Source organism: Paralichthys olivaceus, chromosome 18 (genome assembly GCF_024713975.1).
Source record: "Paralichthys olivaceus isolate ysfri-2021 chromosome 18, ASM2471397v2, whole genome shotgun sequence".
Classification (NCBI taxonomy): Eukaryota; Metazoa; Chordata; class Actinopteri; order Pleuronectiformes; family Paralichthyidae; genus Paralichthys; species Paralichthys olivaceus.
Window position 1 is genome coordinate 12,999,216 of NC_091110.1, and position 25,180 is coordinate 13,024,395.

General features: G+C 40.9%; 3 protein-coding genes across 8 annotated transcripts; 2 read left to right on the top strand and 1 right to left on the bottom strand.

Moving 5' to 3' along the window:
- Positions 1-718: 718 nt before the first annotated feature.
- Positions 719-6,327, top strand: pcyox1 (prenylcysteine oxidase 1). 3 transcript variants are annotated; one of them, XM_069514260.1, is made up of 7 exons: positions 719-823; positions 1,165-1,306; positions 1,986-2,192; positions 2,275-2,449; positions 2,575-2,786; positions 2,889-3,041; positions 3,130-6,327. In XM_069514260.1, exons 2-7 carry the CDS (start codon positions 1,198-1,200, stop codon positions 3,798-3,800), a joined length of 1,527 nt encoding a protein of 508 aa, XP_069370361.1. In that variant the 5' UTR covers positions 719-823; positions 1,165-1,197; the 3' UTR covers positions 3,801-6,327. The 3 variants fall into 3 exon arrangements, with proteins under 3 accessions (XP_069370361.1, XP_069370362.1, XP_069370363.1); XM_069514261.1 differs by having other exon boundaries at positions 782-972; XM_069514262.1 differs by having other exon boundaries at positions 783-818.
- Positions 6,328-7,210: 883 nt separating this feature from the next.
- LOC138405467 (protein FAM9A) lies at positions 7,211-10,760 on the top strand. 3 transcript variants are annotated; one of them, XM_069514263.1, is made up of 13 exons: positions 7,211-7,369; positions 7,545-7,598; positions 7,699-7,725; positions 8,222-8,272; positions 8,678-8,713; positions 8,805-8,825; positions 8,903-8,941; positions 9,037-9,075; positions 9,237-9,269; positions 9,366-9,380; positions 9,571-9,609; positions 9,694-9,726; positions 10,642-10,760. In XM_069514263.1, exons 1-13 carry the CDS (start codon positions 7,315-7,317, stop codon positions 10,653-10,655), a joined length of 456 nt encoding a protein of 151 aa, XP_069370364.1. In that variant the 5' UTR covers positions 7,211-7,314; the 3' UTR covers positions 10,656-10,760. The 3 variants fall into 3 exon arrangements, with proteins under 3 accessions (XP_069370364.1, XP_069370365.1, XP_069370366.1); XM_069514264.1 differs by having other exon boundaries at positions 9,040-9,075; XM_069514265.1 differs by lacking the exons at positions 8,903-8,941; positions 9,037-9,075.
- Positions 10,761-11,024: 264 nt separating this feature from the next.
- On the bottom strand, positions 11,025-22,905 carry slc20a1b (solute carrier family 20 member 1b). Of its 2 annotated transcripts, none has more exons than XM_020082120.2 (11): positions 22,537-22,905; positions 20,764-21,475; positions 20,284-20,424; positions 19,495-19,580; positions 19,086-19,182; positions 15,534-15,653; positions 13,995-14,276; positions 13,262-13,880; positions 12,922-13,107; positions 12,714-12,798; positions 11,025-12,604 (listed from the first exon to the last, which is right to left on the bottom strand). In XM_020082120.2, the coding sequence occupies exons 2-11, from the start codon at positions 21,110-21,112 to the stop codon at positions 12,449-12,451; spliced, it is 2,121 nt and encodes a 706-aa protein (XP_019937679.1). In that variant the 5' UTR covers positions 21,113-21,475; positions 22,537-22,905; the 3' UTR covers positions 11,025-12,448. The 2 variants fall into 2 exon arrangements, with proteins under 2 accessions (XP_019937679.1, XP_019937680.1); XM_020082121.2 differs by lacking the exon at positions 22,537-22,905 and adding an exon at positions 21,872-22,102.
- Positions 22,906-25,180: the final 2,275 nt, after the last annotated feature.

Consider the following 25,180-nt stretch of genomic DNA (forward strand, 5'->3'; position numbering starts at 1 on the left):
TCATTTTATTTTGTTTTATTTCCATTGTTGACATTGCAAATAATCAATTTCCCCTGAATTTCACGTTTTAAATGGCGATGGCACCGTCTTATTTGGCTCCTCATCTCCAGCCCTGTGTAAATCACAGTCTGGCTTCAAACAACTTCACATATCTCTGAATCTGCTTTACAGATGAGAAGGAATGGGATTTATTTTTAAGAAACATGAAGAGCTCCAAAGAATGGTCTTTAAATGTACTAATAAATAAATAAAGTTGTGTTGTATAAGTGTGACTTAAGTAATATTATTTTTTGCCTGCTGTTCTCAGGTCTTATCTTCGTTTAAATAAGAAATAAATCAAAAAAAGGTTATAATCTATAAACAGTAGAGGAAGAAATGTTCAGATCTCGTAAACATGGAAACAGCATAGACTAAATTACTCAATTAGATGTAATTAGTTTAAAACTGTCAAAAGTATAAACAGTAAATTGTTCTTAAGATATTAACAGTATAAGGAGTAATTAAGTAGTGCCAGGCTGTCATATTATTAATTAAATGTTTAATTCATTTTAAGGATACTGTAACACAAAAAAGAGAACAAATACATGGTGCATATTTGTTTCTTGTCCTCTCGTCACTTTTGTTGGTAAACTGCAATCTGAGTATGACAGCTGTTCAAAGAATGATTAATAATAATAATTTGTTCGTTAATTGTTAATTATAATCTCAAATGGATTTTGATGCTTTTATTGTGAAACTCGCACTTCAACGTACCCGGAAGTGTGTCTCATTATTTATGGCCGTTCACGGAGCTCCGACATGAATCAAGCGTGAAACCAGTTCAGTGAGTTCTTCCTACTTCTGTTCTTCGTTCAGTTTTTTAGTAAAAGAGAGGAAGAGTTTTTATTGAGCTTTAAACTTTAACTTAAGAGTAGCGGTGAAGAGAAGTATGTGAATTTCACTTCTGGATCAACCACAGTCACTTTTAAAACAGTGAGTTCTCTGTGTGTCATTGATGATTGAATATATTTAAGTAAACAGACGTGATCACTGCTGAAAATAAGCTTTACCATAATGTTATAATTCCCCTTGTTATTCTCTGCTCGAGTCTAAACTCATGTGCCCTTTGACCGAGACTGATGGGAACTAATCACCTGAACTTGTGTTCGTTTCTTTACTCCACAGACGTTCCTCAGTGCAGAGCTCTACAAGTCTACTATGAGTCTTCACACCCTGACACTGACAGCTCTGTGCTTCCTGTGGCTCTGTCCCAGCAGCAGAAGTTTAGCCTCAGCCCCAGATCTGCAGGAGCAGCCCAAAAAGATAGGTGAGGTTCTACACAGAAACTAAAACACAACATTTAAACTGTAATCTGTGAACACATCCTGAATTCATTCTGATGCCTCCATCTTCAGGTTTAAAGGAGCATTATCCTCCTCAGGATGCTGGAGGTAGAGGGTTGTTTCATTTCTGTGGGATTAAATAAAAATATTTTTTAAAAATACATAAAAATGTTCCCAAACTGAATCGATTAATCATTTAAGTAATTAATCTTTGAATGATTGCAAAAAAACACAGATTTTCTGGTTTTCTCTACTTCTTCTATATTATAATAAAGTTAATATGTGTAGGATGTGGCCAGACAAAACTAGATAGTTTAAGACTTTGGACCAACAAATGCAGAAATGAAAATTTTCACCTTTTTTTTAGACTAGATGTTAAAACAATTTATCCGTATGTTAAATGTTACATTTGTGCTAGTTATCAAGTTTTTCACTCATTAATACAAGATAATAATAAACTGAAAATGAATCAGTTGGTTAAATTATTCAGGTCATCACTGATCATTTATGTCATTTTTCAAGGAGAAATGCCAAAAATGTGACAGTTCCAGGTTCTGAAATATTAGAAAATCTTTGGCTCATGGGCCTTAGCTACTATTTTCCTGTAAGTGGAAAACTTGGAGCACATTTTCTGATCCTGTTGTCATTGCTCATTCCATGAAGCTGTGGTGGGAGCGGGAATCGGTGGTACGGCAGCAGCGTTTTACCTGAGGCAGGAGTTTGGAGCCTCTGTGAAGATCGATGTGTTTGAATCCAGCGATGTAGGTGGGCCACTGGCAACAGTGAAGATCGGGGATCATGAGTATGAGACGGGAGGGTTAACGATCCATCCTTTAAACCTACACATGAAGCACTTTGTTGAAAAACTAGGTAATGTCAACACGTTGAAAATTAAAACCTTAATTAGAATGTAATCCATCATATTTCACCTTTGTTTCCTGTATTTTTTCAGGTATTCCTCCAAGGAAAGAGGTCTCGACTAAAATGGCGATCTTTGACGGAAAGGAGCTGACGTTTGAAGAGAGCGACTGGTTTATAATTAATTTCTTACGCATGCTCTGGCAATACGGCTTCAACCTGCTTCGAATGCAGATGTGGGTGGAGAGTATTTTGGACAAATTTATGAGGTAAGAAATTGTCACATCTGCTAATATGAGATTCTTTCAGTGTGAGATCCATAAATATTGTCTCTGATTTGCTCTTCCTTGTTTTGTTACATGTTCTCAATGATCGTGGATATCGTGTCACTCAGGATCTACCAGTACCAGCAGTATGGTTACTCATTCTCCAGTGTGGAGAGACTCCTGCATGCTATGGGCGGAGACAGTTTTCTCACCCTGATGAATCAGACTCTGGAGGAAACCATGAGAAGTGAAGGATTCTCACAGATCTTCCTCAATGATTTTGTTGCACCCATCACTCGTGTCAACTATGGTCAAAGTGTCCGCATCCACGGGTTTGCGGGTACATTTATAGAGTTTGTGCTGTTTTATCACATTTTGAATAACAACCCTTTTTTGTTGAGAAGATGTAAGAACGGTTTAACTTGTACGTCTCGTCTTCCAGGGGCTTCGTCTTTAGCAGGAGCAGATTCAGGTCAGTGGACCGTGGATGGAGGCAACAAGAGAGTTTGCTCAGGACTGTTGTACAACAGTAAAAGTGAGCTCATCCCTGCCAGAGTGACGTCCATCTCAGTAAAAGTTCGACCTTCCAAGTCAGGTAACACCTTCATTTTTCTTCACAGATCAGATTTTCTCTTGTTAATGAATCTGTAACATCTGTGTTTTTGTTTGTCCTTTATTTTCAGGCACCACAACCAGTTACTATGAGGTCAGTTACGTTGGGGAATCAGGCTCCGCTCACTCTCTTTATGACATCGTGGTAATAGCAACACCACTTCACCAGGGAAAGTCTGACATCACCTTCTCAGGCTTCTCTCCTCCGATCCCGTCTCACTACCCTGGCCTTTACCACCAGACGGTGTCGACTCTGGTCCACGGCCTGCTTAACATGTCCTACCTCGGCACCACAGAGCCCCCCTCTGACTTCACTGTGTCTGATGTCCTCACCACGGACTCCAAGGGCTCGCTCATCCACCGCCTGACCTCTCTCGACCCCGTGCACATCCCTGCTGGTTACAAACGCCCTCCCGCCAGCCATGCCAAAGTTTGGAGGGTGTCCTCGCCACAGCCGCTGTCTCAGGAGCACCTGCAGAACATGTTTATCTCATGGGATTCTGTGTCTGAGAACCGGCGGCTGGCTTATCCTGCGTACCGCCCACCGCATCGGAGGACCCCTCCGTTCGTCCTGCACAACCGGCTGTACTACCTCAGCGCTGTGGAGTGGGCGGCGAGCACCATGGAGATGAGCGCCATCTCTGCCAGGAACGTGGCCCTGCTGGCACACCACCGCTGGCATAAGCAGGTCGGCAAAATCGACCAGGAGGACCTGCACACCCGACTTAGAGGGGAGCTCTAAGACGTCACCACTACTCTAGATGAGAACAAAAAGCAATAAAATACTTCCAATCAAGCAGAGTATGTACAGATGCTCAAGGGCACGTCTGCTGCACTGTAATAACTCCAGTCAGGGTGAATCCCAACTCTCTTTCAGGTATCTGTGGTGCTCTGGCTTCCTTAAACTCTGATTCTGGTTTGTTAAAGCTTCATTTCTAGAGAGTAAAGTACTGTTGCTGAGATTTACAACATAACTCGATTTAAGGTTAGTCAGTCAAAAAACCACTGGCAAAATCAGTTGGTAAAATATTTGTAAACTTTTTTATATAATTGTCTAAACATTTGTTAACTTTTATAGACTGTTAATAAAAAAATCGTCTCCACTTCCTCCAGTTATCGAAAAATAATATGAACGTGGCCATCTTGCACATTTGGAGTGTTGGTGAGGTCGTCTCAGCTGTCAATCATAATGTTTCATCCAATTTTAAATTAAAACCAAACTTACCAGAAACATGAACACTTGAACAAAGTGTGAAAAGCTAACCTAAAATGATCAAATCATCTTCATGAATCATCTTTGAGAGAGATTTATTTAATCTCTAATCCACCAACATGGAGGAGGTGGGTTTATGACGTATACTTCAGCCAGCCACAGGGTGGCGATCTAGAGGCTTTGTCTTCACTTTTGGGGATCTTTCATGTCGTCTTTCTTTGTGTATGGTCTTTGGTTTCAGTTTTTAAAGAGAAAAGAAAGAGGAGAGTTTTTCTCTCTTTCTTTTTTGGACCAATCACTAGATCGAGAAAATTATCTGCAAACAAATCAATAATATAATGATTAATAATGATAATTGTCAGTGGCACCTGGATGACATCGGTACAAAGTTAAGGCAACAAAGACAAACTGGGAAATGATCGGAATTAAACATGTTTCAGGTGAATTAATAAATTGGTTGATAATAATCTTTATTCCACAGGTAAACTGTTTCATGCAGTAACTTCAAATCAGATAGTTTAGTTCAAACCAGACTGTAACATGACAGTATTGGTAAAAGTTTTAACATTTTGTTTCCGATCTGAAATCTTTTTTATTAATGACTCTCCTCCATTCAAAGATCCGAGCAGTAAACTTAGTGCAATGCTACTACTGTAACTTTGAAATGAATGAAAAATGTTCCTTTAATAGCTCTTGCCAGCAGCTGCATCATCATCATCGTCACTGTCAGTGTTGAACCCTGAAGGCATCACCAGCAACAGCAGCACAAGTCACAGTAAATGGTGGAACTACGTTGTACTGTGTTGAAATGTGTAATCACTGTGAATCATACTGAACTACAGGGTAGAACTACTACGCTCCTCAGTCTGTATATGAGTTTCTTGAGCAAAGTTTAGATTTGTAAAATCATTTTTTGTGTTTTCCACGGCAAAGCTAACATCACACAAACCAACCACTGTTAACCTTGAGCCAAATTCATGCATGGCCTTTAATAACATGATGCTGTCCCTTTATTGATGGACTCGTGTCTTCAGATGATTTTCTTACTCTGCAGCACACTACTGTAAATGTTGTTATAGTACAGGCAGCTGTCAGCAAGAGAGGTTTAATACTAAGATGTTTTCTCTGTATACAAGATGAAAATTATGTACAAACAAATTCATGTATTTTCTTAAATAGACTGATAATAATTGGAGTCTAATTCACACTGAACAGTTGAATTTATTGTGGTGCCTTAAAGGTCCAGTGTGTTACATTTAGATGAAAGGGATTTTTGACAGAAATTGAATTGAATATAATCCTAGTGACGTTTTCACTGGTGTGTTTCATCTAACTTATTTGAATTGTTGTTCTCTTCACCATATAATGAGCTCTTTATATTTAAAAACTTCATTTCCAAACTGGAAAAACTAAAACCTTTTGAGTTTCCATGACAACGGAAGTTCACCACATGTTCTTTATCATGTTGGGAAGGGGAGGGTGAGATGAGGAGTATTCCGCTGCAACATGAAACTTCACCTCTAGATGTCACTAAATTCTACACACTGAACCTTTGAAGTCAAAGTAATGAGCTCTGTTTTTTAAAAAGTTGCCTCTGATTTTAGAAAACATTTGTCTAAACTGTGATTTTTAATGAAGTGAAATTTGCCATCAAGAGTTTTAAACTGAGGCCGATGCCTTTCTGTATTTTGTTGTAACTGAGATTTAAATGATGTCACTTAAATAAACTGTACCTATATGTTGTTTAGCTAATTTGGGAAGACCGTTACTGTTTGCTGATTGTTTCTCAAGCACTTTTCAAAGTTAATTTTTTAGATTTTTTATGTGTCATCTATATTGCAAGAATAGAATTGTGCACTTTAATTGAATCAGAAATCCATCTGCAAATGCCAAATAAAACCAAACCAATGTTTCTTATTTCTAGATTCTTCGGCACAAATAAAATGATACTTTATCATTTTAAATTAATTTAATTTCAAACATTAACTGAAACCTCCCTGATGAAACTGTATGTTTTAAAAAGTGTTTACAATCACAATAAAGTGATGAGACCGTGTCTGCTTCGTTCTCTTTATTTGATATTCTGCCTGAGGACTGATTTAGCGTAATTAGCTCTAATATGTTTTCACTCCTGTCCGTTTGTTTGTTGGTTTTATGTTTATAAGTAAGAATACACAAACTTACTGCACCGATTACCACTAAACTTGGTGAAATTATATGGTATGGGTCTGGAAGGAAACCATTCAATTTTGGTGCAGATCTGGGATATTTATTTTCCCTTTTTTAAACATTGTGAGAATTGTGTTTTTCTACCAATTTCACCGTTTTCCAAGCGAACAGTTCATGAATCTGGATGAAAACAATCAGACACATTCAGGGGACTGATTTTTATTAGTATGTGAAATTTAGTGCAGCTCGATTAAATTTAAAGCAACTGTTGTGCCTGAGAAGAGGTTCTATTCTTTAAGGGTAATTATATTTATGTTATTCATAGAGGGAGGGTGTGTTATATTTGCTTCAGATATAACTGCGTGCCAATTAGTAAATGAAAATGTGATAGAAATATTATCTTTTCTTGGTTTTTTTCTGTCTCCTTTTACAGTTAAAATTCTATTTAAATTCAAATAATCATCATCTAGAATTCAGATTTTTCTGACTGTTTGCCTTGTCTTGACTGAGATCAGGATGAATTTGTATTGTGTGTGGTGAAATCACACTTTCCAGCCCCAAAAGGAAGTAAACATTGCTTTGATTTTTTTTTTCTTTTGATCAAACAAACACTGGAGCATCCCAAATAAAAGCCCGTGTGACTGAGGGGCCAACAATGGGTGTCATTGACGGCCTGAATAAGGACACGTCTGTGTGCTGATGTGCCACCCAGCTGTCCTCTCAGGTAGGGAGGGACAATGGTACCAGAGCTGCCTGTCCATGCAGAACATGTGATGGGACTTGAGATATAAAGGAGGTCGGGAAGTGACAACAACACAACCCAGAGTCTGGATCGACACCGAAACCTTCTACAACCAGCAGACCAGCAGCCAAGATGAGATCTATAGGGCCGGTGATTGTTTTCCTCATTGTGGCAGCATTTCACAGCGGTAAGAAGAATAAATCATCATGTTCATTATTTGCAAGTGATTAACAACATTACTATAATTTATATTGTGCTGATTCCCATTGATTTTTTATGTTTGTAATTTAATTTTCATTTACAGACAAATTAAATTCGAATGTCAGTAACATGACTGATGTGTTTATGAACATGAATTTTAGCTCTTTCAGCTTCTTTGGAATCTGCAGTGAAAGAGGAAACAGCCGCTCACTATGGTGAGAACCAACATTAACAGGAGATATTTAAGAGTGATGACACTTGTACGGCTCAAAACTGATATAATTCGATTCAAATGATGCGTTTTCTTTCATGCAGATGGATTCACTGAACTGCAGAAAATAGGTACAGTGCAGTGCTGCAACTGAGATTCCAGATTTTTTAATAAATGTTTTGTGCATTTTATTTGTTTTATAGATTTTTAGTTCAAGTCTGTGTGAATTCTGTAAAATATAATGACACAGGGACACTGACTGACTCATGAATGGTTTGTTAATTGAGAGGGATCCCTCACATGTGGCTCCCTCTGAGGTTTCTACGTTATTTTAAAAAGGTTCTTTTTGTAGTTTTTCTCCTCTTGTTGAGGGCGATGTCACACAGGAGGATGTCACAGCTTGTTAAAGCCCTATGAAACAAATTTGTGATTTGTGAATATGGGCTATACAAATAAAATTTGATTGATTAACTTTTATTGTGAATTATCTGACTCGATCATTCTTTTTTTGATTTATTTATTTATATATCTATTTATAAAAGCCCATTTCTTCTCTTTCAGTAGTACACACTGTCGATGTGTTGTTTGGACGTCGCTTTGTGACATTTTACCTCTTTGTCTTTCCAGATCAGATGGAATTTGAGGCGGCTCAGAAGAACGAGGCGGCTCAGATGAATGGTGAGTCTGCAGTACTGTGAAGAATACAAAGTACACAATCCAGATACTACATTAGATATTAATGGATTCAAGTATTCTGTACCTTTGAAATGGAACGAGCTGCAAATTGTTCTACAACTGCTGTTTCACATTCTCCTTGGTGATCTGTTATATTTGTTATATGATGTTTCTCATGATTCTTGTTTTAACTCCTTGTTGTGTTGTTTTCATTTACGGATTGTGAATGTCTGCTGAAAGATTAAATAAAATAAGAAAGAGTGAGAATACTTTATCTTACACAAAGACCACAGCAGAGGGCAGTGACTGGACACCAAAATGAAGACATTACACCTCCCATCCACTGTGTTAAGTACAATATGTTAAATAACTTTCTTTTTTTTCTTTTTTTTACCTTTTCCTGTCCAGTTACAGAGGACCAGAGTCAGGACGTCCACTACCTCGGTGAGAGGGATGAAATGTATGACCTTTGACCTCCACTGATGCAGATCTGGGTTCAGTTGGTAATCAAACCTTTCACACCTTTAACTTACAGAGGCTGCTCAGGATGAATCTGGTAAGTTACCGATCACATAAAAATCTGAAATGAGTGTTTTAAAAGTCAGAGTCAGATGTGGAGATGTTTTCCTACAGAGGAGGAGCATGTTGAGTTTGCGGAGGAGAACAACACAGGTGTGTAACAACATCTGGCTTTAACAGACAACATACAATCTTTCTTTTTTTTAAATCTTATATCCAACATTACATAACGTGAAATCCTCCTCCAGCAGAGGGAGGCGGCAACTCTGACACTGCAGCTCAGGAGGGTAAGACATTCAGATATCAGCCTGTAGGGGGCAACAAAGGACAGTTTAGATGAAAGATGAAGTGGATCATAGGACTGTACTCCAAAGTACATTGTGTACATTTAGAATATAGGCTTTTTTCTTTTTTTTTTTAACCAATATCCCTCCTCTGTTAACCACAGAGTCCGAGTCTGAGTCCTCTGAGGAAGCAGATGGTGAGACATTGTGACTTCAAAACTTTTTTCTGCACATTAAAGTTTTAATTTAAACTTCAGTCATTCTAAGAAAACTCTCTTTGTTGTTTTTGACAGGGACACAGTTGCGGGGTGAGTAAATGTACAAAACACACATATGTAAAACACTAAGAAAATGCAGTTATCCACATACTTATGAACTTCTTATCATATTTTATGCTTTTTTGTTGATTTCTTAAAACTATTTAAAAAGAATATTAACAAGTTAAATACAATCTGGAGGAACACAACGGTCTAAAGATACATTCTAATGTGTTCCCAGGGCATCAGGAAGCAGTTACAGAGACTGTGAGCAGTTTGGGTAAGATCAAGTTATATCAGGCCACATCTTACAACTCCCACAATTTAACTACCCACTGTAAAGTTCCTCATGTCTCCTCTGCAGATGAAGTCAGTCAGGATTCAACCAAGGAACAAGGTGAAATCTTCATATACACCCGGCAGCAAAACAAATATAGGGGCAAGTGTGTCCTCTTCTGTTTACTGGTCATCCAGACAGTGGTTAACATTTTTTGAGGCCAACTCAAAAGTACCTGCTGAGGCAAGATGTGGTGAATTGTTTTTCAAGCGACCCAGTGAAAGTTTAAATTGTAGGTTATGCAATCAGATGGTGAGAAGATCCAGTCGGAGCCAGTTTCGGCTTGCTTTAAATAGTGTCAAAACCTTTATAGTCTGGTGCCTAAATCAAAAAAACTGTGAGATGACTCAAGAGCAATAACAAATTTACAACCCGGCAGCTTTTGAAAACTCAAGAAGGGATTTTTTTTTTCCACCCCCAAAGTTAGACAAACAGTCCTCTTTGTATGTGGGTAAATCTGGGACAGGAATCCAGGGCACCCTGAGACGTCCCAGGGTTCTTATTGTGCTTGATTTATGATGTATCCTCGACTTCTAGTTATTTTAGGAGCATGGATGCTTTCTACCTGTCCTGACGCTGGAAGGATTCTTTTAAAGTTAATCGGATTCTTTTGATCCAAGGTTGTGGAGGCAGCGATAAAGGTTATGTTTATCATTCAAGCCACATTTCCCCAAAGAGGAGAAACCTTCATAAAATAGTGTAGTAAAAAAAAAAAAAAGATGAATTCAACCTGAAGTAGTAAATCCTAATCCTCTGGGGATAGACTAGGCCTTGCTTTGAGCCTCACAGCAGTAACAATCACACACCGGTGCATTCGTCAATCAGCTCTAAAGGCAGGCGAAGTGAGTCATACCAGAAAATGGGAGAGATGTGATTCATGCACACGCTTTGAAAGCCCTGGAAAACTACTGAATTGTGTTGTTTGCTATGTAAAGCTGGCGTAAAGGAATCTTCTGTCTGTCCCCTGCGTCACAGATGTGCTGGAGTGAGAAAATGCTGCAACGTGCGGATCCTGGCACGCACTTGTCACCCAGTGCCTCAGCAGCACTGGACTTACGGTCAATAAAAGGGAAATATCCCACCTATCTGTTAAAGCTGTGTGTAGTCTTTTATGTGTACATCAATATTTGCTGTACAGGATTACAGTATTTCAGGACTAATTTTGGGTCGTTTCCCTGAGAAGCTGAGTTGAGTTTGAGCATGGTTTCCAATACTCTGCATGGTATAATATATACTGAAGCTTTCATATATTTTAAATCAGCATCACATAAAAATTCAACAAGATTTTTTTCCCATTTTTATTTTTCATTTGTTTTTTTTAATCCACAAATATGGACCAAAGTATGTTGATGTGTATTAAAAAAAAGAAAACAAAAAAAACATCTTTGGTTTCTAAGGGAAAATAAAACAATTAAGGCAACTACAGCATCTAGGTCCGAAATGCATTTAGTTCTGCAGCCAGATGACCACACACCCGTGGCATGCAACATGACTGCCCTTATTCAAACAGGGACCAGATCAGCTCCACACCACTCACTCAGTTTACTTCCAGTTTTTAGGTTCCTGTTCCTCTCCCGCTTGAAATCTTTCGAGAAGCCGGGGGAGAAAGAGGAAAGCCGAGAGCAACCCAGTTTGTCTTGGGCAAGTGCAGCGTCCACAGTGAAAAACCAAACTGGGAAGAAGCCGCTGCGAGGTGAGCTTGAAAAACAAGGCTGAAGCAGGCCTAAAGCATTAAACCATCAATGCAATCAAGTTTTCACAGGAGACTTGAGGTCTTGTCTGACAGCACGTTTTTGCATTAGTCGACATTCTGAGGTTATATTTCTCAAATTCAAGTAACCAAGATATTTCAAGCAGTTATTTCTGCACCGGTCAAGAATGTAGAGCCTCAGGAGATTCTAATTTCAGAAGTGGAGAGCAGATCATCCACTCACTGGCAAAATTAGGGCCTTGTCACTTCCTGGCAGAAGTGTGTTGACTTCTTCACACTAATGACGCAGGGTGTTTTTGGTATCACTCTACAGCTGGGTATCCAGTGTTTACAGTTAGGGCTTCTGCCACAGCAAATTACTTGGACAACTATCTTACAGACAAACTGTAGTGCTGCGAGTGGTAGAAAACATCTTCACCAGCTTTTAAATTTAGTGTAAAATCAATTTAGTTCTACAACAGCAGAGAAATGATGCCCTTATTAGGCAAACAAGAAAGCCAGATACAAAATATGAATTATTTAACAAATACTTTGAATTTGGAGAAAACACACATACACACCAATAACCTCGTTTCCCCCCCCCCCACCTAAATATACCCCTTTTTGCATCTACATTACTTTCAACGTGTGTTATGATGAGAGTTACTGTATATCTGCAAAAGGCTAATACTGCATTTTAATTGTTTTTGTCATTTCTTTCTAATGTGTAACACAAAATTAAAACAACATGACTGTATATACATAATTTCAATGTAAAAAAAGAATGGAAGAATGAGTATTAGAAAAAAGAAAGTCAGCTGATGCTTTTAGATTAACTCTTTACAGAATGATGTGATATGAAAAGTCAGAAAAAAAAACAACAAGATTCCCACTTGTGGGTCAAATGGAACGAAGAGCAAATTCTAGGTTGAAAATTATGCAGCCAAGAACCACAAGCCCATATCACGAGTCCTTTCAACACTTTTCTTTCTCCTTTTTCTTCCGAAGTTGTTGGCTTGAGGTAAGCAATGTATTCTGACCTTCCAACGTCATTCTGTTTCTCCTCCCCTGCGTGGGGCGCAGCAGAATGTTTCACAGGATGCCGTAGATGAAGATAGCCATAATGGCAGCACTGATCAGGCCAGAGATGGGCACAGTCACGAACCACGCCATGAAGATGTTTCTGAACAGACGCCAGTCCACTGCCTTTCTCGAACGCAGCCATCCAACTGCAACTACAGAGCCCACCTACAGACACAGCAGTTGTCAGACCACTTCCTCTGAATATATGAAATGTTACAAGTCATGAGGAGAAAGTCGTTCCACATTTGGACCGTCTACCAGAAGGTTAGCTTACCTTGCAGTGGGTGGTGGAGACAGGCAAGCCAATGTTAGAAGCTACTACGACAGTCACTGCTGAGGCTAGTTCGATGCTGAAACCACTGTGGGGGATTAAAAACAACACTGAGCATGTCTGCTAAATTTAAAGACTGGTAATGTCTGTGGAGGATGTGGTCTTATGACTAAGACGAGGAAACAGGATCGGCACTGTCTGAGGTTTTTACCTTGAGGGGGTGATGGGGGTGAGGTCTTTGCCCATGGTCTGAATCACTCGGCGACCCCACACCCAGAGTCCAGCACAGATGCCCACGCCTCCATACAGCAGGATCCAAATGGGTGTGTCTAAATCTGTATTCACGTTGCTGGTTTCGTAAACCAGCCACAGAGCTACCAATGGTCCAATGGCATTACTGCAAAGAAAAGACAGAAGTCATGACCAGATTCTGACTTTGAGTTGAACTTTGATAGGTAAAATTCTTGATAACAGCATGCTTGAGAAACACGCGTCATCATCTATCAGCCTCATTACTGATGGTAACACATTTAAAAAAGGAGACAGCTTACCTAACGTCGTTTCCTCCATGGGCGAAGGATCCGAAGCAGGCAGTGAGAATTTGCAGGAACTGGAAGAGAGTTGAGACTTCTGGCTTGTCGGCCTCAAGGCCGTCATCATCCAGAGAGCTTTGGCTGCTACCTGCATCCTCCTTCCCAATTTCTACCGTCACCTCACCCTCTCCCAGGCCCTCAGGTGTTGTGTGCTCTGCCACAGCATTGCAGTAGCTGGTATAACTGTCCATACGTATCCGCTTCCTTTCCGGACCACCCGACCCCGGGCCCTTGTCACCATCCTCACTGGCACGGAAGTCTGCTTCTTTATGCTTGAAGTCCCCGTGCATGCCAATGATGGCCATCGTGTAGGAAGTGTAGCTGTTGTTGCGCCGGATTGGTCGGTCATTCCCTTCACCCATGCAGTCGCCAACTTTGGCCAGGTGGAGCTTGTGCAGGAGGTCCTTGTAGAGGCCGGAGTCCTTGTGGACCGTGTGGTACTGGCTGTAACCGTTATTTGGCAACTGTGCTGGCCTGTTGAACTGAGCCTGATTGGCAGCATTTGCTGAACCATTGCTGTCCTGAGTTTGCTGGTTGTGGATCTGGACTTGACTGTTTCCCTGAACCTGTTTAGGGGCTAAAGAAAAGAGTAAAAGATTAATTAAAGCTTGTTCAGTTTCATATGAGAAGTTTTATTGGTTAGGGTTTTAATACATATTAATGTACTAACTATGTTTCTTGGCATACTTACCCCCATTTGAAATGCTGTAGTCGGTGTCATCGGAATCTCCGATGTCAAATGCCACCCTGCGTTCCTTATTATTGTCGACATCGTCAGAATCTCCAATGTCAAACGCCACCCTGCGCTCCTCAGAGGGTGCTTGGGGTTGAGCAGAGACGTTTTGATTAGCAGCCGTGGGGATAGGCGTCGATGTCTCCTTGGCAGTCTGTTTCAGGATTGGACAGTGGGCCTCTCTCACCTCTCTCTTCTCCATCAGGGGACTCTCAGAGGGGCTGGAGGACTTCATGTCTCCTAATAGGGGAGGAGTTGGGAATGAGATATTGCTTGGGTCGTGTCCAAACACATACATACACATTGCAGCAGAGAAATACCAGCAAAGCACATGTATTTCCTTTCATCCTAAAGCTGTGGTGAGTTGAGAATTGCATAACCAGAGTCAAAAACCTTTTGTCCTAAAATTGCAACGTTACCTGTGTTAAGCGAGCGCCTGTGTTCACAGGATAAGATAAATGGATTATGACCTTACAAGGAACATATTTACACAACCGCCAGCAGCTTGACTTACGAAAGACGATAAGACTTGAACTGCCCCATCGCTCAAATGACATTTGTTTGTGGTTTTAAAGGGAATCAGGTACTTAGTGCCAATATTTTCTATGTGATAATCATAGGAGTCTGACTAGCAGATCACACTGCGTCATGTTAAGTGGTCATGCTTGGACCAGAGGCCGCCTTCAGCCTGGGTCACCACCTTAAGTCAACCTATGCTTATTTTAGTCAAGAAGGTAAAGACCAATTAGAGGATCACTATGACCCAATTAGGCTGCTTGTCCGCTGGACATAGTGATCTACATGGAACATGCTTTACAGATAACCCTGGCTTTTCTCTATTAGCATAGGAACACATGATGAGTAAAGTCAATATCTCTCAAAGAATATGCTAAGTATTCTGACATGTGGAAGAGTCAGATCAGTCTCTGTGGTTTATTTACATGGCCAGAAAAAACTGAAAAGCCTACACAAATCATTTTTAAATATAAGGTTCTGTGAAATGTTCCATTAAATAGAAAACTATATTTGTGGGACTATGACCTGTCAGCCATTTAGTGATGACCATGTAAGGTCATCTAACTTTCTTCTTCATTTGCAACAAAACATTAACAATAGAAGGAAGAACTATTCATTCAGAGAGGTTGAAACTGAAGAGTGCTTACCCTAAACACCAGTGGTGAATAAATGCAGATGAAAGCTCTCTGCTTTCTACTTTAATCCAGGATTATACGACAAAACCAGTGACAATATTTTCAGATGATTTTCATTAGCAAAACTCCACAATGACAAAGTATCCCTGAGCTCCATACGATGGATTAATATGAGCCCTCTGGGGGAATAGCTTTAGGTTACACGTGCAGGTCTGAATCTGTCAATTGTCTATTGGTTTAAAAGAGGAATCACATCATTTGTGTTCAGCAGAAACTGGTGACTCTTTGGATTTGACACCTGAGGTATGAGGTTGCCCAAAAATGTAAAACTTTATGTGCGACTTACGTTCAATCTTCTTCTTGAGGTGAGGGCAGACAATGAACCAGACCACAAGGCCAGTGAGCACGGAGCAGCCCAAGGAGATAAGCAGGATGCCCCACCAAGGGATCTTGTCAAATCCCAGCACTGAAGGACCGCCATGTGCCATGGATAGAATCAGACAAACACACACACGCAAAGAGAAAAGCAATTTTAAAAAACATGGCAGCAGGTGCTACCTTACAGAGTTCAGAAACTAAATTTTACTAATGTGCAGTTTAATAACACTATACAAATGTTGGGCTGATGTTTACGCGTGACTATGAAGCCTCTAATTAACATGAATGGCACAACTGAATGGAAATGAAGTAATTAATATAGTACAATGACACTGGACCAGGTGTGACATCTTTTGGCATTACATGATTGGCTGCTAGCATTGACTCTTTGTGCCACGTCCTAGTTAAATACGGAAAGTATGTGTACCCCTAGATTTGATGTTATGCAACACCCGATAGGTGAAAGAGCTAAAAAAAAGTCACAATGACCCCGAGCTGCCCCGCTAACAACTGCAGATGGACAATGAGTTCCAAAAAAGGCAACATCAGGGAGAAAAGGGGGAGAGAAAGGGGGAGTCATAAACCAGAGCCGTTTGCTATAGCAATAAAGGCACCTTCTTGCCAAGACTGCAGCAAAGCTGGAGTAGCAGAGGTAGAAGCAATGCAGCACATGTTGAGGGAAAGCAACTGTTGAAGAGGGACAGAGTCGTCTTTGTCATACAGAGAGTATACAAGTCAGCAGCATGGTTAGGAGAAAACAAAAACAGGAGCTCCTGAAAATTCCAGCAAGACCTCTGCTGAGGTGACCTTGGCCATGCATAACACAAAAGACAACATGTCTACTAGCATGGGACTATTTGGGAAGTTTAAGATAAACAAAAGGAAATGAGAGCCAAGGCTAAGCGATAAGTGTCTCGTCCACCATGTTCAGTTGAGGGCAGAGTCCACAGTGCATTCTCTCTACTGAGTCACGCTGCAGCATGAGACTGCGGAGCACCTAACTGTTGTTTATTTAGTTATGCAATAGCTCACTCCCTTCAGGGGAGGATAGGCATAGGAGGAAAAACTGGAAGGTGGATGCGTAACAGCTGAGTCCCCCGGCCTTCACTGGAGTGCATCAGCACACATGCAGGGAGACGGCCAGAGACAGGTGGTTTGGTCGAACAATACTGGTCGGTGCTATAAATCCCAAGGAGGACCAATATATGAAAAGGGCACAAAAGCCTGAAAATGACTAATAGACCCAACTGCAACTCTTTGTCACTGTGACTTGTTTGTGGGGAACTACTTACAAACTATAAAAGAAATCCAAAACCTAGGCGAGGTCTGATAAACACTCCCACACAAAGGGGTTGATTTATACCACAGCCATGCAGTGGGATGAATTGGTCTGCACAGGAAATGGAATTTCACCACGTTCCGCACCCCTCCCTGAAACCTCTGTATCCCATGGCCTACATTACGTAACATGTTGCCCCCCCCGTACTAATATGTGCAGCTTGCCACGGACCTCAATTACAGTGACAGCTAAAGTGACAGTTTATGACTCACTTGGCAGGGAGCCTCCAGCTATTTGTCTTGAACCTAGAGGAGCATTTACCTTAAATATTAAGATTAGTGTGTCAGCTGCACTAAATATTGGCTGAAAGGATCTGTAAGCTCTCTCCTAAAACTAAGTATTTTCTCAGGATCCCAAGTGGACAAAAGCAGCCTCTGGGGACGTCTACGATTCTGTTTCAGGGCCATGTCTCAGGTTAAACTGAAACGGCAAGTGAGTATTAGTTGCATTGCTGATTGTTTGGTGTCCCCAGGGCAACCAACACCATCGTGTGTGTGTTCTTTTAAAGAGTAACCCAGGCAGAAAATTTGTATCCAGCTAAACACATTGAAGTTTGTCAACACAGTGAATGGGTCAAACTGTACAGTCACCATGACATTCAGCCCTGTGAGACAAACACTGGTATGCAAAGACAGTGTATAGGCATGCTTATGCGTCTATGACACATCTCTGCGTGGGCAGATGTTTTAATAGTTCCTAGAATCTCAGAGATGACTAGAAGAGTGACTTGATACTGATTTAGGAAGCTGTAGATCTTCATATCCAGGTGACATTTTGAAGGGGCTCGCAACATTATCATAATTTGAATTCTGGGTAGATTTTCACTTTACAGTGACTGGGGCTGCAGCGGAGTGACAGCAGCTGAGTGTTTTATAAGGTGCGAATAACCCAGGTCACACTAAACCTCAACCGCATAGGGTCAACAGCTGACCCACAAATTCTTTGGCCCAATGCTGGCTTGAGGTCTCTGGCACTGGTGTATATATTGAGTATTGGAATGTGCTCTTGGACGCCTGGTGTCCAATCGCACCACTATGATAGGATGTGGACCAGAGAGAACACTGAGTCCTATCACGGGAAGCCAAACATACTGTTCTCGGTTAGCTGAAGATACTGCATAAGAGTGCATATATCAGCAATAGACAGCAACAAAGAGCTGTTGTTGTCCTAAGTATTAAAAACCAGGCCATGAAATAAACAGGGGCTGTCTGACTTTGACTTTTATATTTTAAAATTAAAATTGATTAAAAAAAAAAAAAGAAATTTGTGATGTGATGCTTTGTGATGTTAAATCATTATGAGACTGTTGGTGCAGCAATTGATGGGGCTTATGTTAAACTGCTTGTGGCCTTAACAATGAACATGGTGACAATTTGTCCTCATCTACAGGATATAGAATAAATGGATGTTATGATGTAAGAGACAATGGGTTTGTTAATGTGTCTAAAATGTGATCTCGCACCTCTTTTTTCTGTGAGGTACCTAGGTACAGGTCCTCGAGAACAGTATGTTGAGGTGTCAGGGACTTCACACAACTGTACAGAATGTGCCTCGCTAAGCCGGGTTAGGGGCTATGCTGGAACTGCAAGTGATCTCCTCTCTGGGTGCGCTGATGTGCGTGCACACATCAGCGCACCATATCTGGTCAAACTCTGGCCTGTAGCAGCCATTTACTGGCCCAGGCCAGCTAACATCTTGAACTGTTACTGTAGGTCCTGTAGAGAGAAAAACAAACAAAGGAGCAAAAGTTGCTCATTTAGAAAAAAATAGTTTCGGGAGGATGACAAATATTCAGAGCATTACTATGCTTATTCTGAGCAGCAGTACAACTACTGGCAGCAGATAACTAAGAACATTTCAAATACCCTCTTAACTCTTGACATCACTGTCTGTGCCCTTCAGAGATGGAGGAGGAAAAGAAGTAAAGTGAAATCTTATTTCCAGCTCCCTGTTGTGCTCTGCTCTAAAAACTTTATTGCAGCTATAACCCACATACAACCACAAGCAAGACAGTCCCAAAAAAACATGTTAAAATAAACACAGCTTCTGTGAAAATGGTCAACACAGCCTGGTTCGGTCTGGAATACGTGTGGGCATCCAGCTGTCTGAGGGAGCAGTTTATTTTAAGCTGTGACTGCGGGCAGGCATGCAGAGCAAAATGACTGAAACAATGATACTCACTCGGAGCTCCAGTGAACATGATGGAGAACACATTGATTCCCAGAGTCACGGCATAGAAGACAGGCAGGGCCTTCAGTCCATTGGGTACGGGGTCTTTCTAAAGAAACCAAGCAGAGCACAATGTCAGATATAAAAAACTATATATGAACAAAAATGCCATATTTTGTTTTTGTTAGGTTACAGAGAACGGCATCACAAGGGCATAGTATTTAAATAAAACCCCTAATATGAAGATAAGGAACTGCGTCACAGAACAAAAGCTTTATTTTTTTGCCTTGTAACAAACATTTCTCAATTTGATTTTGAGCAAAGTGTCATGTCGGTGTTGAAACTGACCAAAACATGTCACTCTGGAAGGTTCTCATTTCGCTCACACAAACACATATTATCTAGAAAGTGATGTGCTTACCTTGTGTAAGATGAACATGCGCACAAAGTAGAAGACAATGCCTGACATTAATCCAGACAAAAGGGGACTCAGGAACCATGAAGCGACTGCAAATCAAAAGTAGTACAGCAATTCAGTAAAATCATTGGTGGTATTCTAACTCTAAACTAAAACATTTCACAGAACTACTGAAACAGTTTAAAAATGTCCTTCTGAGAGTGATGTCATAACTTTTTGGGGAAATGACATACATAGGGAGCAGTTGTTTCAGGTGTGGTCTAAATAGGATATCTTTACTCAACTTTGTCATTTGCCCCTTTAAAGTAAACATCCTTTGACTATTTTGGCAATACAGCTACTGGACCCGAGGTCAGTCAAAGAGAGGCATTAAGACTTCATTCAAACAAACAATACAGTTTTTTCCTGTGAACTCAATGTAAATTTTCTCAGAAGTGAATGATGTTAGCACTATTTTGTGATCTTTCTAAAATGTCTAACAGCCCTGGTTAACATAAGACTCAGGAATATAGACCTGAAAAACACTGCATACCAAGAATCAAGTTGACATTAAATGCACATCTGTTTAGTGCCATTCACAAAGTTAAATGTAAACTTATCACATGCTCAGTGGCAGATGTCTCTTCCTCTCTGGATTTAGCTCTGAGCCAGCAACACCCATTCGTGTCGTCATTGAATTGTTGGCCTAGATATAAACATCTTGCATCTTTCCTTTAATAAAGCCTGTGATGCAATTCAACCTAACAATGAGTTTCGAATTTCTAGGTCAGGTGGTTGGCGTGTCACACTTACCGATACGGAGGAGTTCCAACCACTTTACTCCCTGCTGGCCTTTGGCAACCAGCGAATAGCCAATAGTAGCACCAACAATACAGTGTGTACCAGAGATGGGGAGCTTCAGGAAGGAGGCGGCCAGCTGCCACACAGCAGAACCTAATGAGAATGAGTAATTTGATCACATTAGACTTGACAGGCTGGCGTGATCTCAGCTTTTCCATAAACCTTTATAGACTTAAAAAGACACATTAATAAAAGAATGCTCACAGCAACATAATATAAACCAAACCGCTAAAGCGCAATAAAAAACTTCAAACATTTGCTGTGTATTGCAGATTCACATCATGTTTTTATTGACAGCTGGAATCTGTAATTTTGTATGTGAAGTACTTTTAGTATGAGACATATTCTCTACATTCTCTAGCTTCTACTAGGCCCTAGGTCCCACCCAGCTCTGCTTGCAAGGATCAGTGACGTTTAGCTGAAGATACTCACCAACCATGGCACTGACAGATCCAGCCATTAACTCATGCTCGGTGCCATTGTACATGTTCACATCGATGATGCCCTTCCGGATGGTTTCGCTCACTTTGGCCCCAAGGAGCACAGAGCCCAGGGTCTCGAACACTGTGGCCAGAATGCAAGCCTGTCGCAAGGTGACCACCCCAGAGCCAACAGCTGTGCCAAAGGAGTTGGCAACATCATTTGCACCCACGGAAAAGGCTAGGATGAAGGCGATGAGGAAGCCGACAATCAGCAGCCACATGTAGTCAGTCATAGGAGTGTGAGCTGCTACGGCTGCAGTGCTGGTCAGTATTATTGCAATTGCAGTTGTTGAAACCATGATTGCAGGCTAATAAAGAATCTATTCACAATCTTAAAGGGAATGAATGTCAAAAAATATTAATATAATGCTATTTCTAGACAGCAGCTAATAAAATAAAGAGGTACACGGTAAAAATAAATAATTAGCTTCTCTTTCGGCCACCCGTCTTACGTTGGGTTTTCTGAGATTTAGCAGTGCAAACTCGCAAAAGGTTTATCTGGGACTGGCCAGACAACAATTAAGGTAAACAGTTATGATGAGGGCGTATCGCTATCCGGTAATTGAACTGGATTTGTTGCTGTCCTTTGGGCTCCGGGCTATCAAGCAGAGTGACAAGACAGCCATTGTGCAACTGTAACTGCAGATGAGCAGGGGTGCATCCTGGGGAAACAAAAGACAGAGAAGACTTGCGTTAATAACAACTTCCTCCTCATTCCCTCTTTATGGGTAAGGCAGCAACGACGCAGGGATAATACAACGAGGGGGGTTGCTCGGCTTCTTCAAAGTAAGAAAACAACATGGTAGTAAAAAGGTAGTAAACGATTGGACCGGAAGGACGAGCTCTTTTAGCTGCCTTGTCTGGAAACGCTATTGGTGGCCATTTTTGATGTGTGTCGCAGGAAGCAACCGGCTTCTTGCAGGACACCAGAAGTCAGATCTAACGCAGACACTTCGCTAATACTTCAGCCGTCATCTTCCGGAGCAACGTTGACAACATAACACGTTATAAGATAAAGGCGTGTCTCATCTACTAGGGGGTATCCTCGGTTTCCTTACGTGCGCACGTGTCGTCATCCATTCATTGAACACAGCCCCGAGCACGAGCTCCATCTGTTCGCACGGTCTCACGCGACTCAACAGAGGGGAAAAAAACAACTCGCCCGGTTTAGATTCAAGGTTTTTTATCCTCACGATGCGATAATAACAAACATTACAGAAACTACTGCGCCTTTTTTCCGCAGATTTCCGAGAAAAAGGGGCCGTGACTCCAGACCGGATGTGACTCGCTGTAAGCAGCCAAGCCTCCACCGGACGGACTGACCGGACTCCGTCGAGTTGTCAAGCCAGTTCCACGGACCTGTCCAGTCGGTGCTGGACACACAATCGATACTGCTACCATTAGCTTTAACAGGAAATAAAATGTTTCTTTGCGCCATTACCCTTGGAGCGAATCAAATGTTGCCCAGACCTTGTTGTTAGTGGGAAGTTACAGATAAACCATTAACATCGACAAAACAAGATGTCTGACCTTTAAGTGTCCGCTTACATGTAATGTTACAACCTGGTAACTAGCTTGTTATCGTTGAGGACGTAGCGTTATTCTTGCTAACGGGGACATTAGCTTCGAATGACGACGTTCACCCCAATAACTTCGGCGAGTGAACCCGGAGGAGATGTTTATTTCTGCCGCTGACGGGAGAAGGTCGAGAGCTGAAACTCACCACACGTTGCAGTTGTCGGTCCCGGGAAGAATAGCTGGCGCTGGTCAGGAAGCTACTGAGAGCGCGGCACGCACCGTTACGGCTTTAGCGCGCGCGCGGGATAATGATCTAAATTGATTCTGAAAATTGGTCCCCCTCAAAAACAAAAGCTGCCTCGAGTTAAAAGACTAAAATCAAAAGAGTGTTTTCAGAGTCGATGTGAAATAAATCCGTGTTTTCAGGAGCGTCTCAGTTTGAATGGAGGCCTCGCTGCCGCATGTGGAGAACTCGCTGTTGCCAGTAAGAGCAGGGAGGTTCTACTTTATTGGACACACTCTTCAGATAACCGCGCCCCCTATACACCCCCCTCTTTCTCTCTCTGTCTCCCCCTCACGCTCCGTCTCTCTCCCTCTCTCTGACTCTCTCTTTTTATCTCCCTCTTTCTGTCTCTCTTTGTCTGTCTCTTTTTTCCCTCCTCTCTCTGTCTCTCTCTCTTTCTGTCTCTCTCTTTTTCTCCCACTTTTTGTCTCTCTCTCTCTCCTTTTCTCCCCCCTCTTTCTCTTTGTCTCTCTCTTTGACTCCCTCCCTCCCTCTCTTTCTCTCGCTCTCCCCCTTTCTCTCTCTCTCTATTTACTCATCATGCGCTCATTGCATGGGTGTCTTTTTTCTTTTTTTTTACAGCATTGTTTTTCTCTATATCTCTGCACTTTAGCTCAGTTTAAATAAACTGTGACGACAACAAAAGGATTTCTTCACCTCATGCCTTCTGTCAGTCTGTGTGCAATTTTTTCTGTTTATGTCTGAGAAGCATATATTTTTCCTGCTTTTATATCTGTGAAGCACTCTGTAAAGTTGTTTTTTGAACAGTTCGATATAAATATAGTTTAATATTAAACTTTACTCTCACACTTGATAATACAATATCCAGACATAACTGTATATTATCTGACTATATCTGTATAGATAACTATACTTTCAGAACAATTTTTTTACTCTTAATTTTGATATAACAACTGTCTTTAATGTATTATTATTACTATAATTGTTATTAATAGTAGTAGTGGTAGTAGGAGGTTTGTTTATATAGATATATATATTGCCAGTGCAGGACAACATGCAGTGTCATATTAGTGCATCTATCCAAGCTAGTGTTTTTGTCTGTACGCATTTTAATTGTCATGCGACCACATTTCAAACGTAGCCTCGTGGGTAAACAGACATAAGCTACAGATGGTCACAGTTTCCCATAGCAACCACTGGCTGCTTACAGGGAAACAATGCCACATCAAAACAGAATAACAGCCGGCAGCAGTGATGATGTTGACTGCGTTACAAGATCATTCATTCAAGAGCATTCAGCCGGAAATGAAAACATTCACTTTCCAACAAAAGTCTTTTTCTCTTGGGGGATTGTTCTTTTGTTGTGTTCATCAAGAGAGACACGGTGTACTGAATGAACGGGGTGCTTAAAATGACAAAATGTGTTTAGTTGATTCAAAGTTTAAACTGACCAAACATACTTCAGTTATTCAGTCACATGGGATTTTGCTGTAATAGCAGCCTGTATTATTATTCTATCAGGAGCTCACTTATGTCTCCCACATACTTGACGTCATGTTTTATGGACATCATGGAAAATTTCCTCTTCCCCTCAATCTGTTGGGAAATGTTGGTCAGGGTGTAGGCTGTGATACTTGTAGTTACAACTTTTGTCCGTGCACCTGGAGGCAGCATTCCACAAAGGAGGGAGTGGCTGCTTGTGGCCTGTCTCTTCATGGTCTCTTTTTTATGCATGTGTCTGTGGTCTCTTCCAGAACTCCTCAGTTTCCAGCAGTTTGCAGAGAGACCATTAACCTCCAAACATCTATGTCTTCTCCAAATGTCTCACACTAACAGCCGGACTCTTTGTTTACTCCCTTGTCAGGAACTGGAGGCCAGTTACAGAAACGTGACCTCAACTTAATCACAGATTAGATTATGGTGGGACTGTCAATGTCAAAGAAGGACTCAGAATCTATGGCTGGTCTTAATTTTGGGTTCAGCACTTTCTCTCAGTGTAGTATAGTCAATGTATGCAAATCTGCTACTCAAGCAGTCAAAAAACTGAAGATTGTGTTTGGATATTTGCTTTTGAGCTTAGTACACTCAGAGGCACATGCTGCATTTGCACAAGCTTCTTTAGAAACATCTTTGTCTCATGGTCTTGTGATCCTAAAACCTGTCATGAGCAGCAGGACAGAATATGACTTCAAAATAAAATGTGATGAAATGTGCATGAGAGCTGGAGAGTTGGATTAAATATTCTCCACAGCTGTTTGTAAGAATAAAACGTGTCAGAAGTTTTACTCCTGACCTATTTTATCTTTTTGACAAGTTATGCTACATAAGATAACTGAATGAGTGGCTGAATAAGTGACAGTGTTGGACAAAGGGAAATGTGATACATCTATAGGCAACTGCCTCCAATGATTCCTGTGGAGCCTCATGATACCAGGGATAAAATAAGATAATCCTTTATTAGTCCCACAATGGGAAGCCAAAAATAGGCATCAGTAAATAGTATTAAGTAACGTGCAATACTGTAAAGATAATAATACTATAACAAAATGTATTGTATTGCACTGACAGAATGGATATTGCACACTTAAGAGAGTTAAACCAGAGT

Coding starts and splice junctions, on each gene's coding strand:
- pcyox1 (XM_069514260.1), top strand. CDS start 1,198: ATGAGTCTTCACACCCTGACACTGACAGCTCTGTGCTTCCTGTGGCTC. Junction 2,193..2,274: donor GCACTTTGTTGAAAAACTAG/GTAATGTCAACA, acceptor GTATTTTTTCAG/GTATTCCTCCAAGGAAAGAG. Junction 2,787..2,888: donor CCGCATCCACGGGTTTGCGG/GTACATTTATAG, acceptor CTCGTCTTCCAG/GGGCTTCGTCTTTAGCAGGA.
- LOC138405467 (XM_069514263.1), top strand. CDS start 7,315: ATGAGATCTATAGGGCCGGTGATTGTTTTCCTCATTGTGGCAGCATTT. Junction 9,076..9,236: donor TGACACTGCAGCTCAGGAGG/GTAAGACATTCA, acceptor TGTTAACCACAG/AGTCCGAGTCTGAGTCCTCT. Junction 9,610..9,693: donor AGAGACTGTGAGCAGTTTGG/GTAAGATCAAGT, acceptor TCTCCTCTGCAG/ATGAAGTCAGTCAGGATTCA.
- slc20a1b (XM_020082120.2), bottom strand. CDS start 21,112: ATGGTTTCAACAACTGCAATTGCAATAATACTGACCAGCACTGCAGCC. Junction 20,425..20,763: donor ATCTGTCAGTGCCATGGTTG/GTGAGTATCTTC, acceptor CATTCTCATTAG/GTTCTGCTGTGTGGCAGCTG. Junction 19,581..20,283: donor GTTGGAACTCCTCCGTATCG/GTAAGTGTGACA, acceptor TTTGATTTGCAG/TCGCTTCATGGTTCCTGAGT.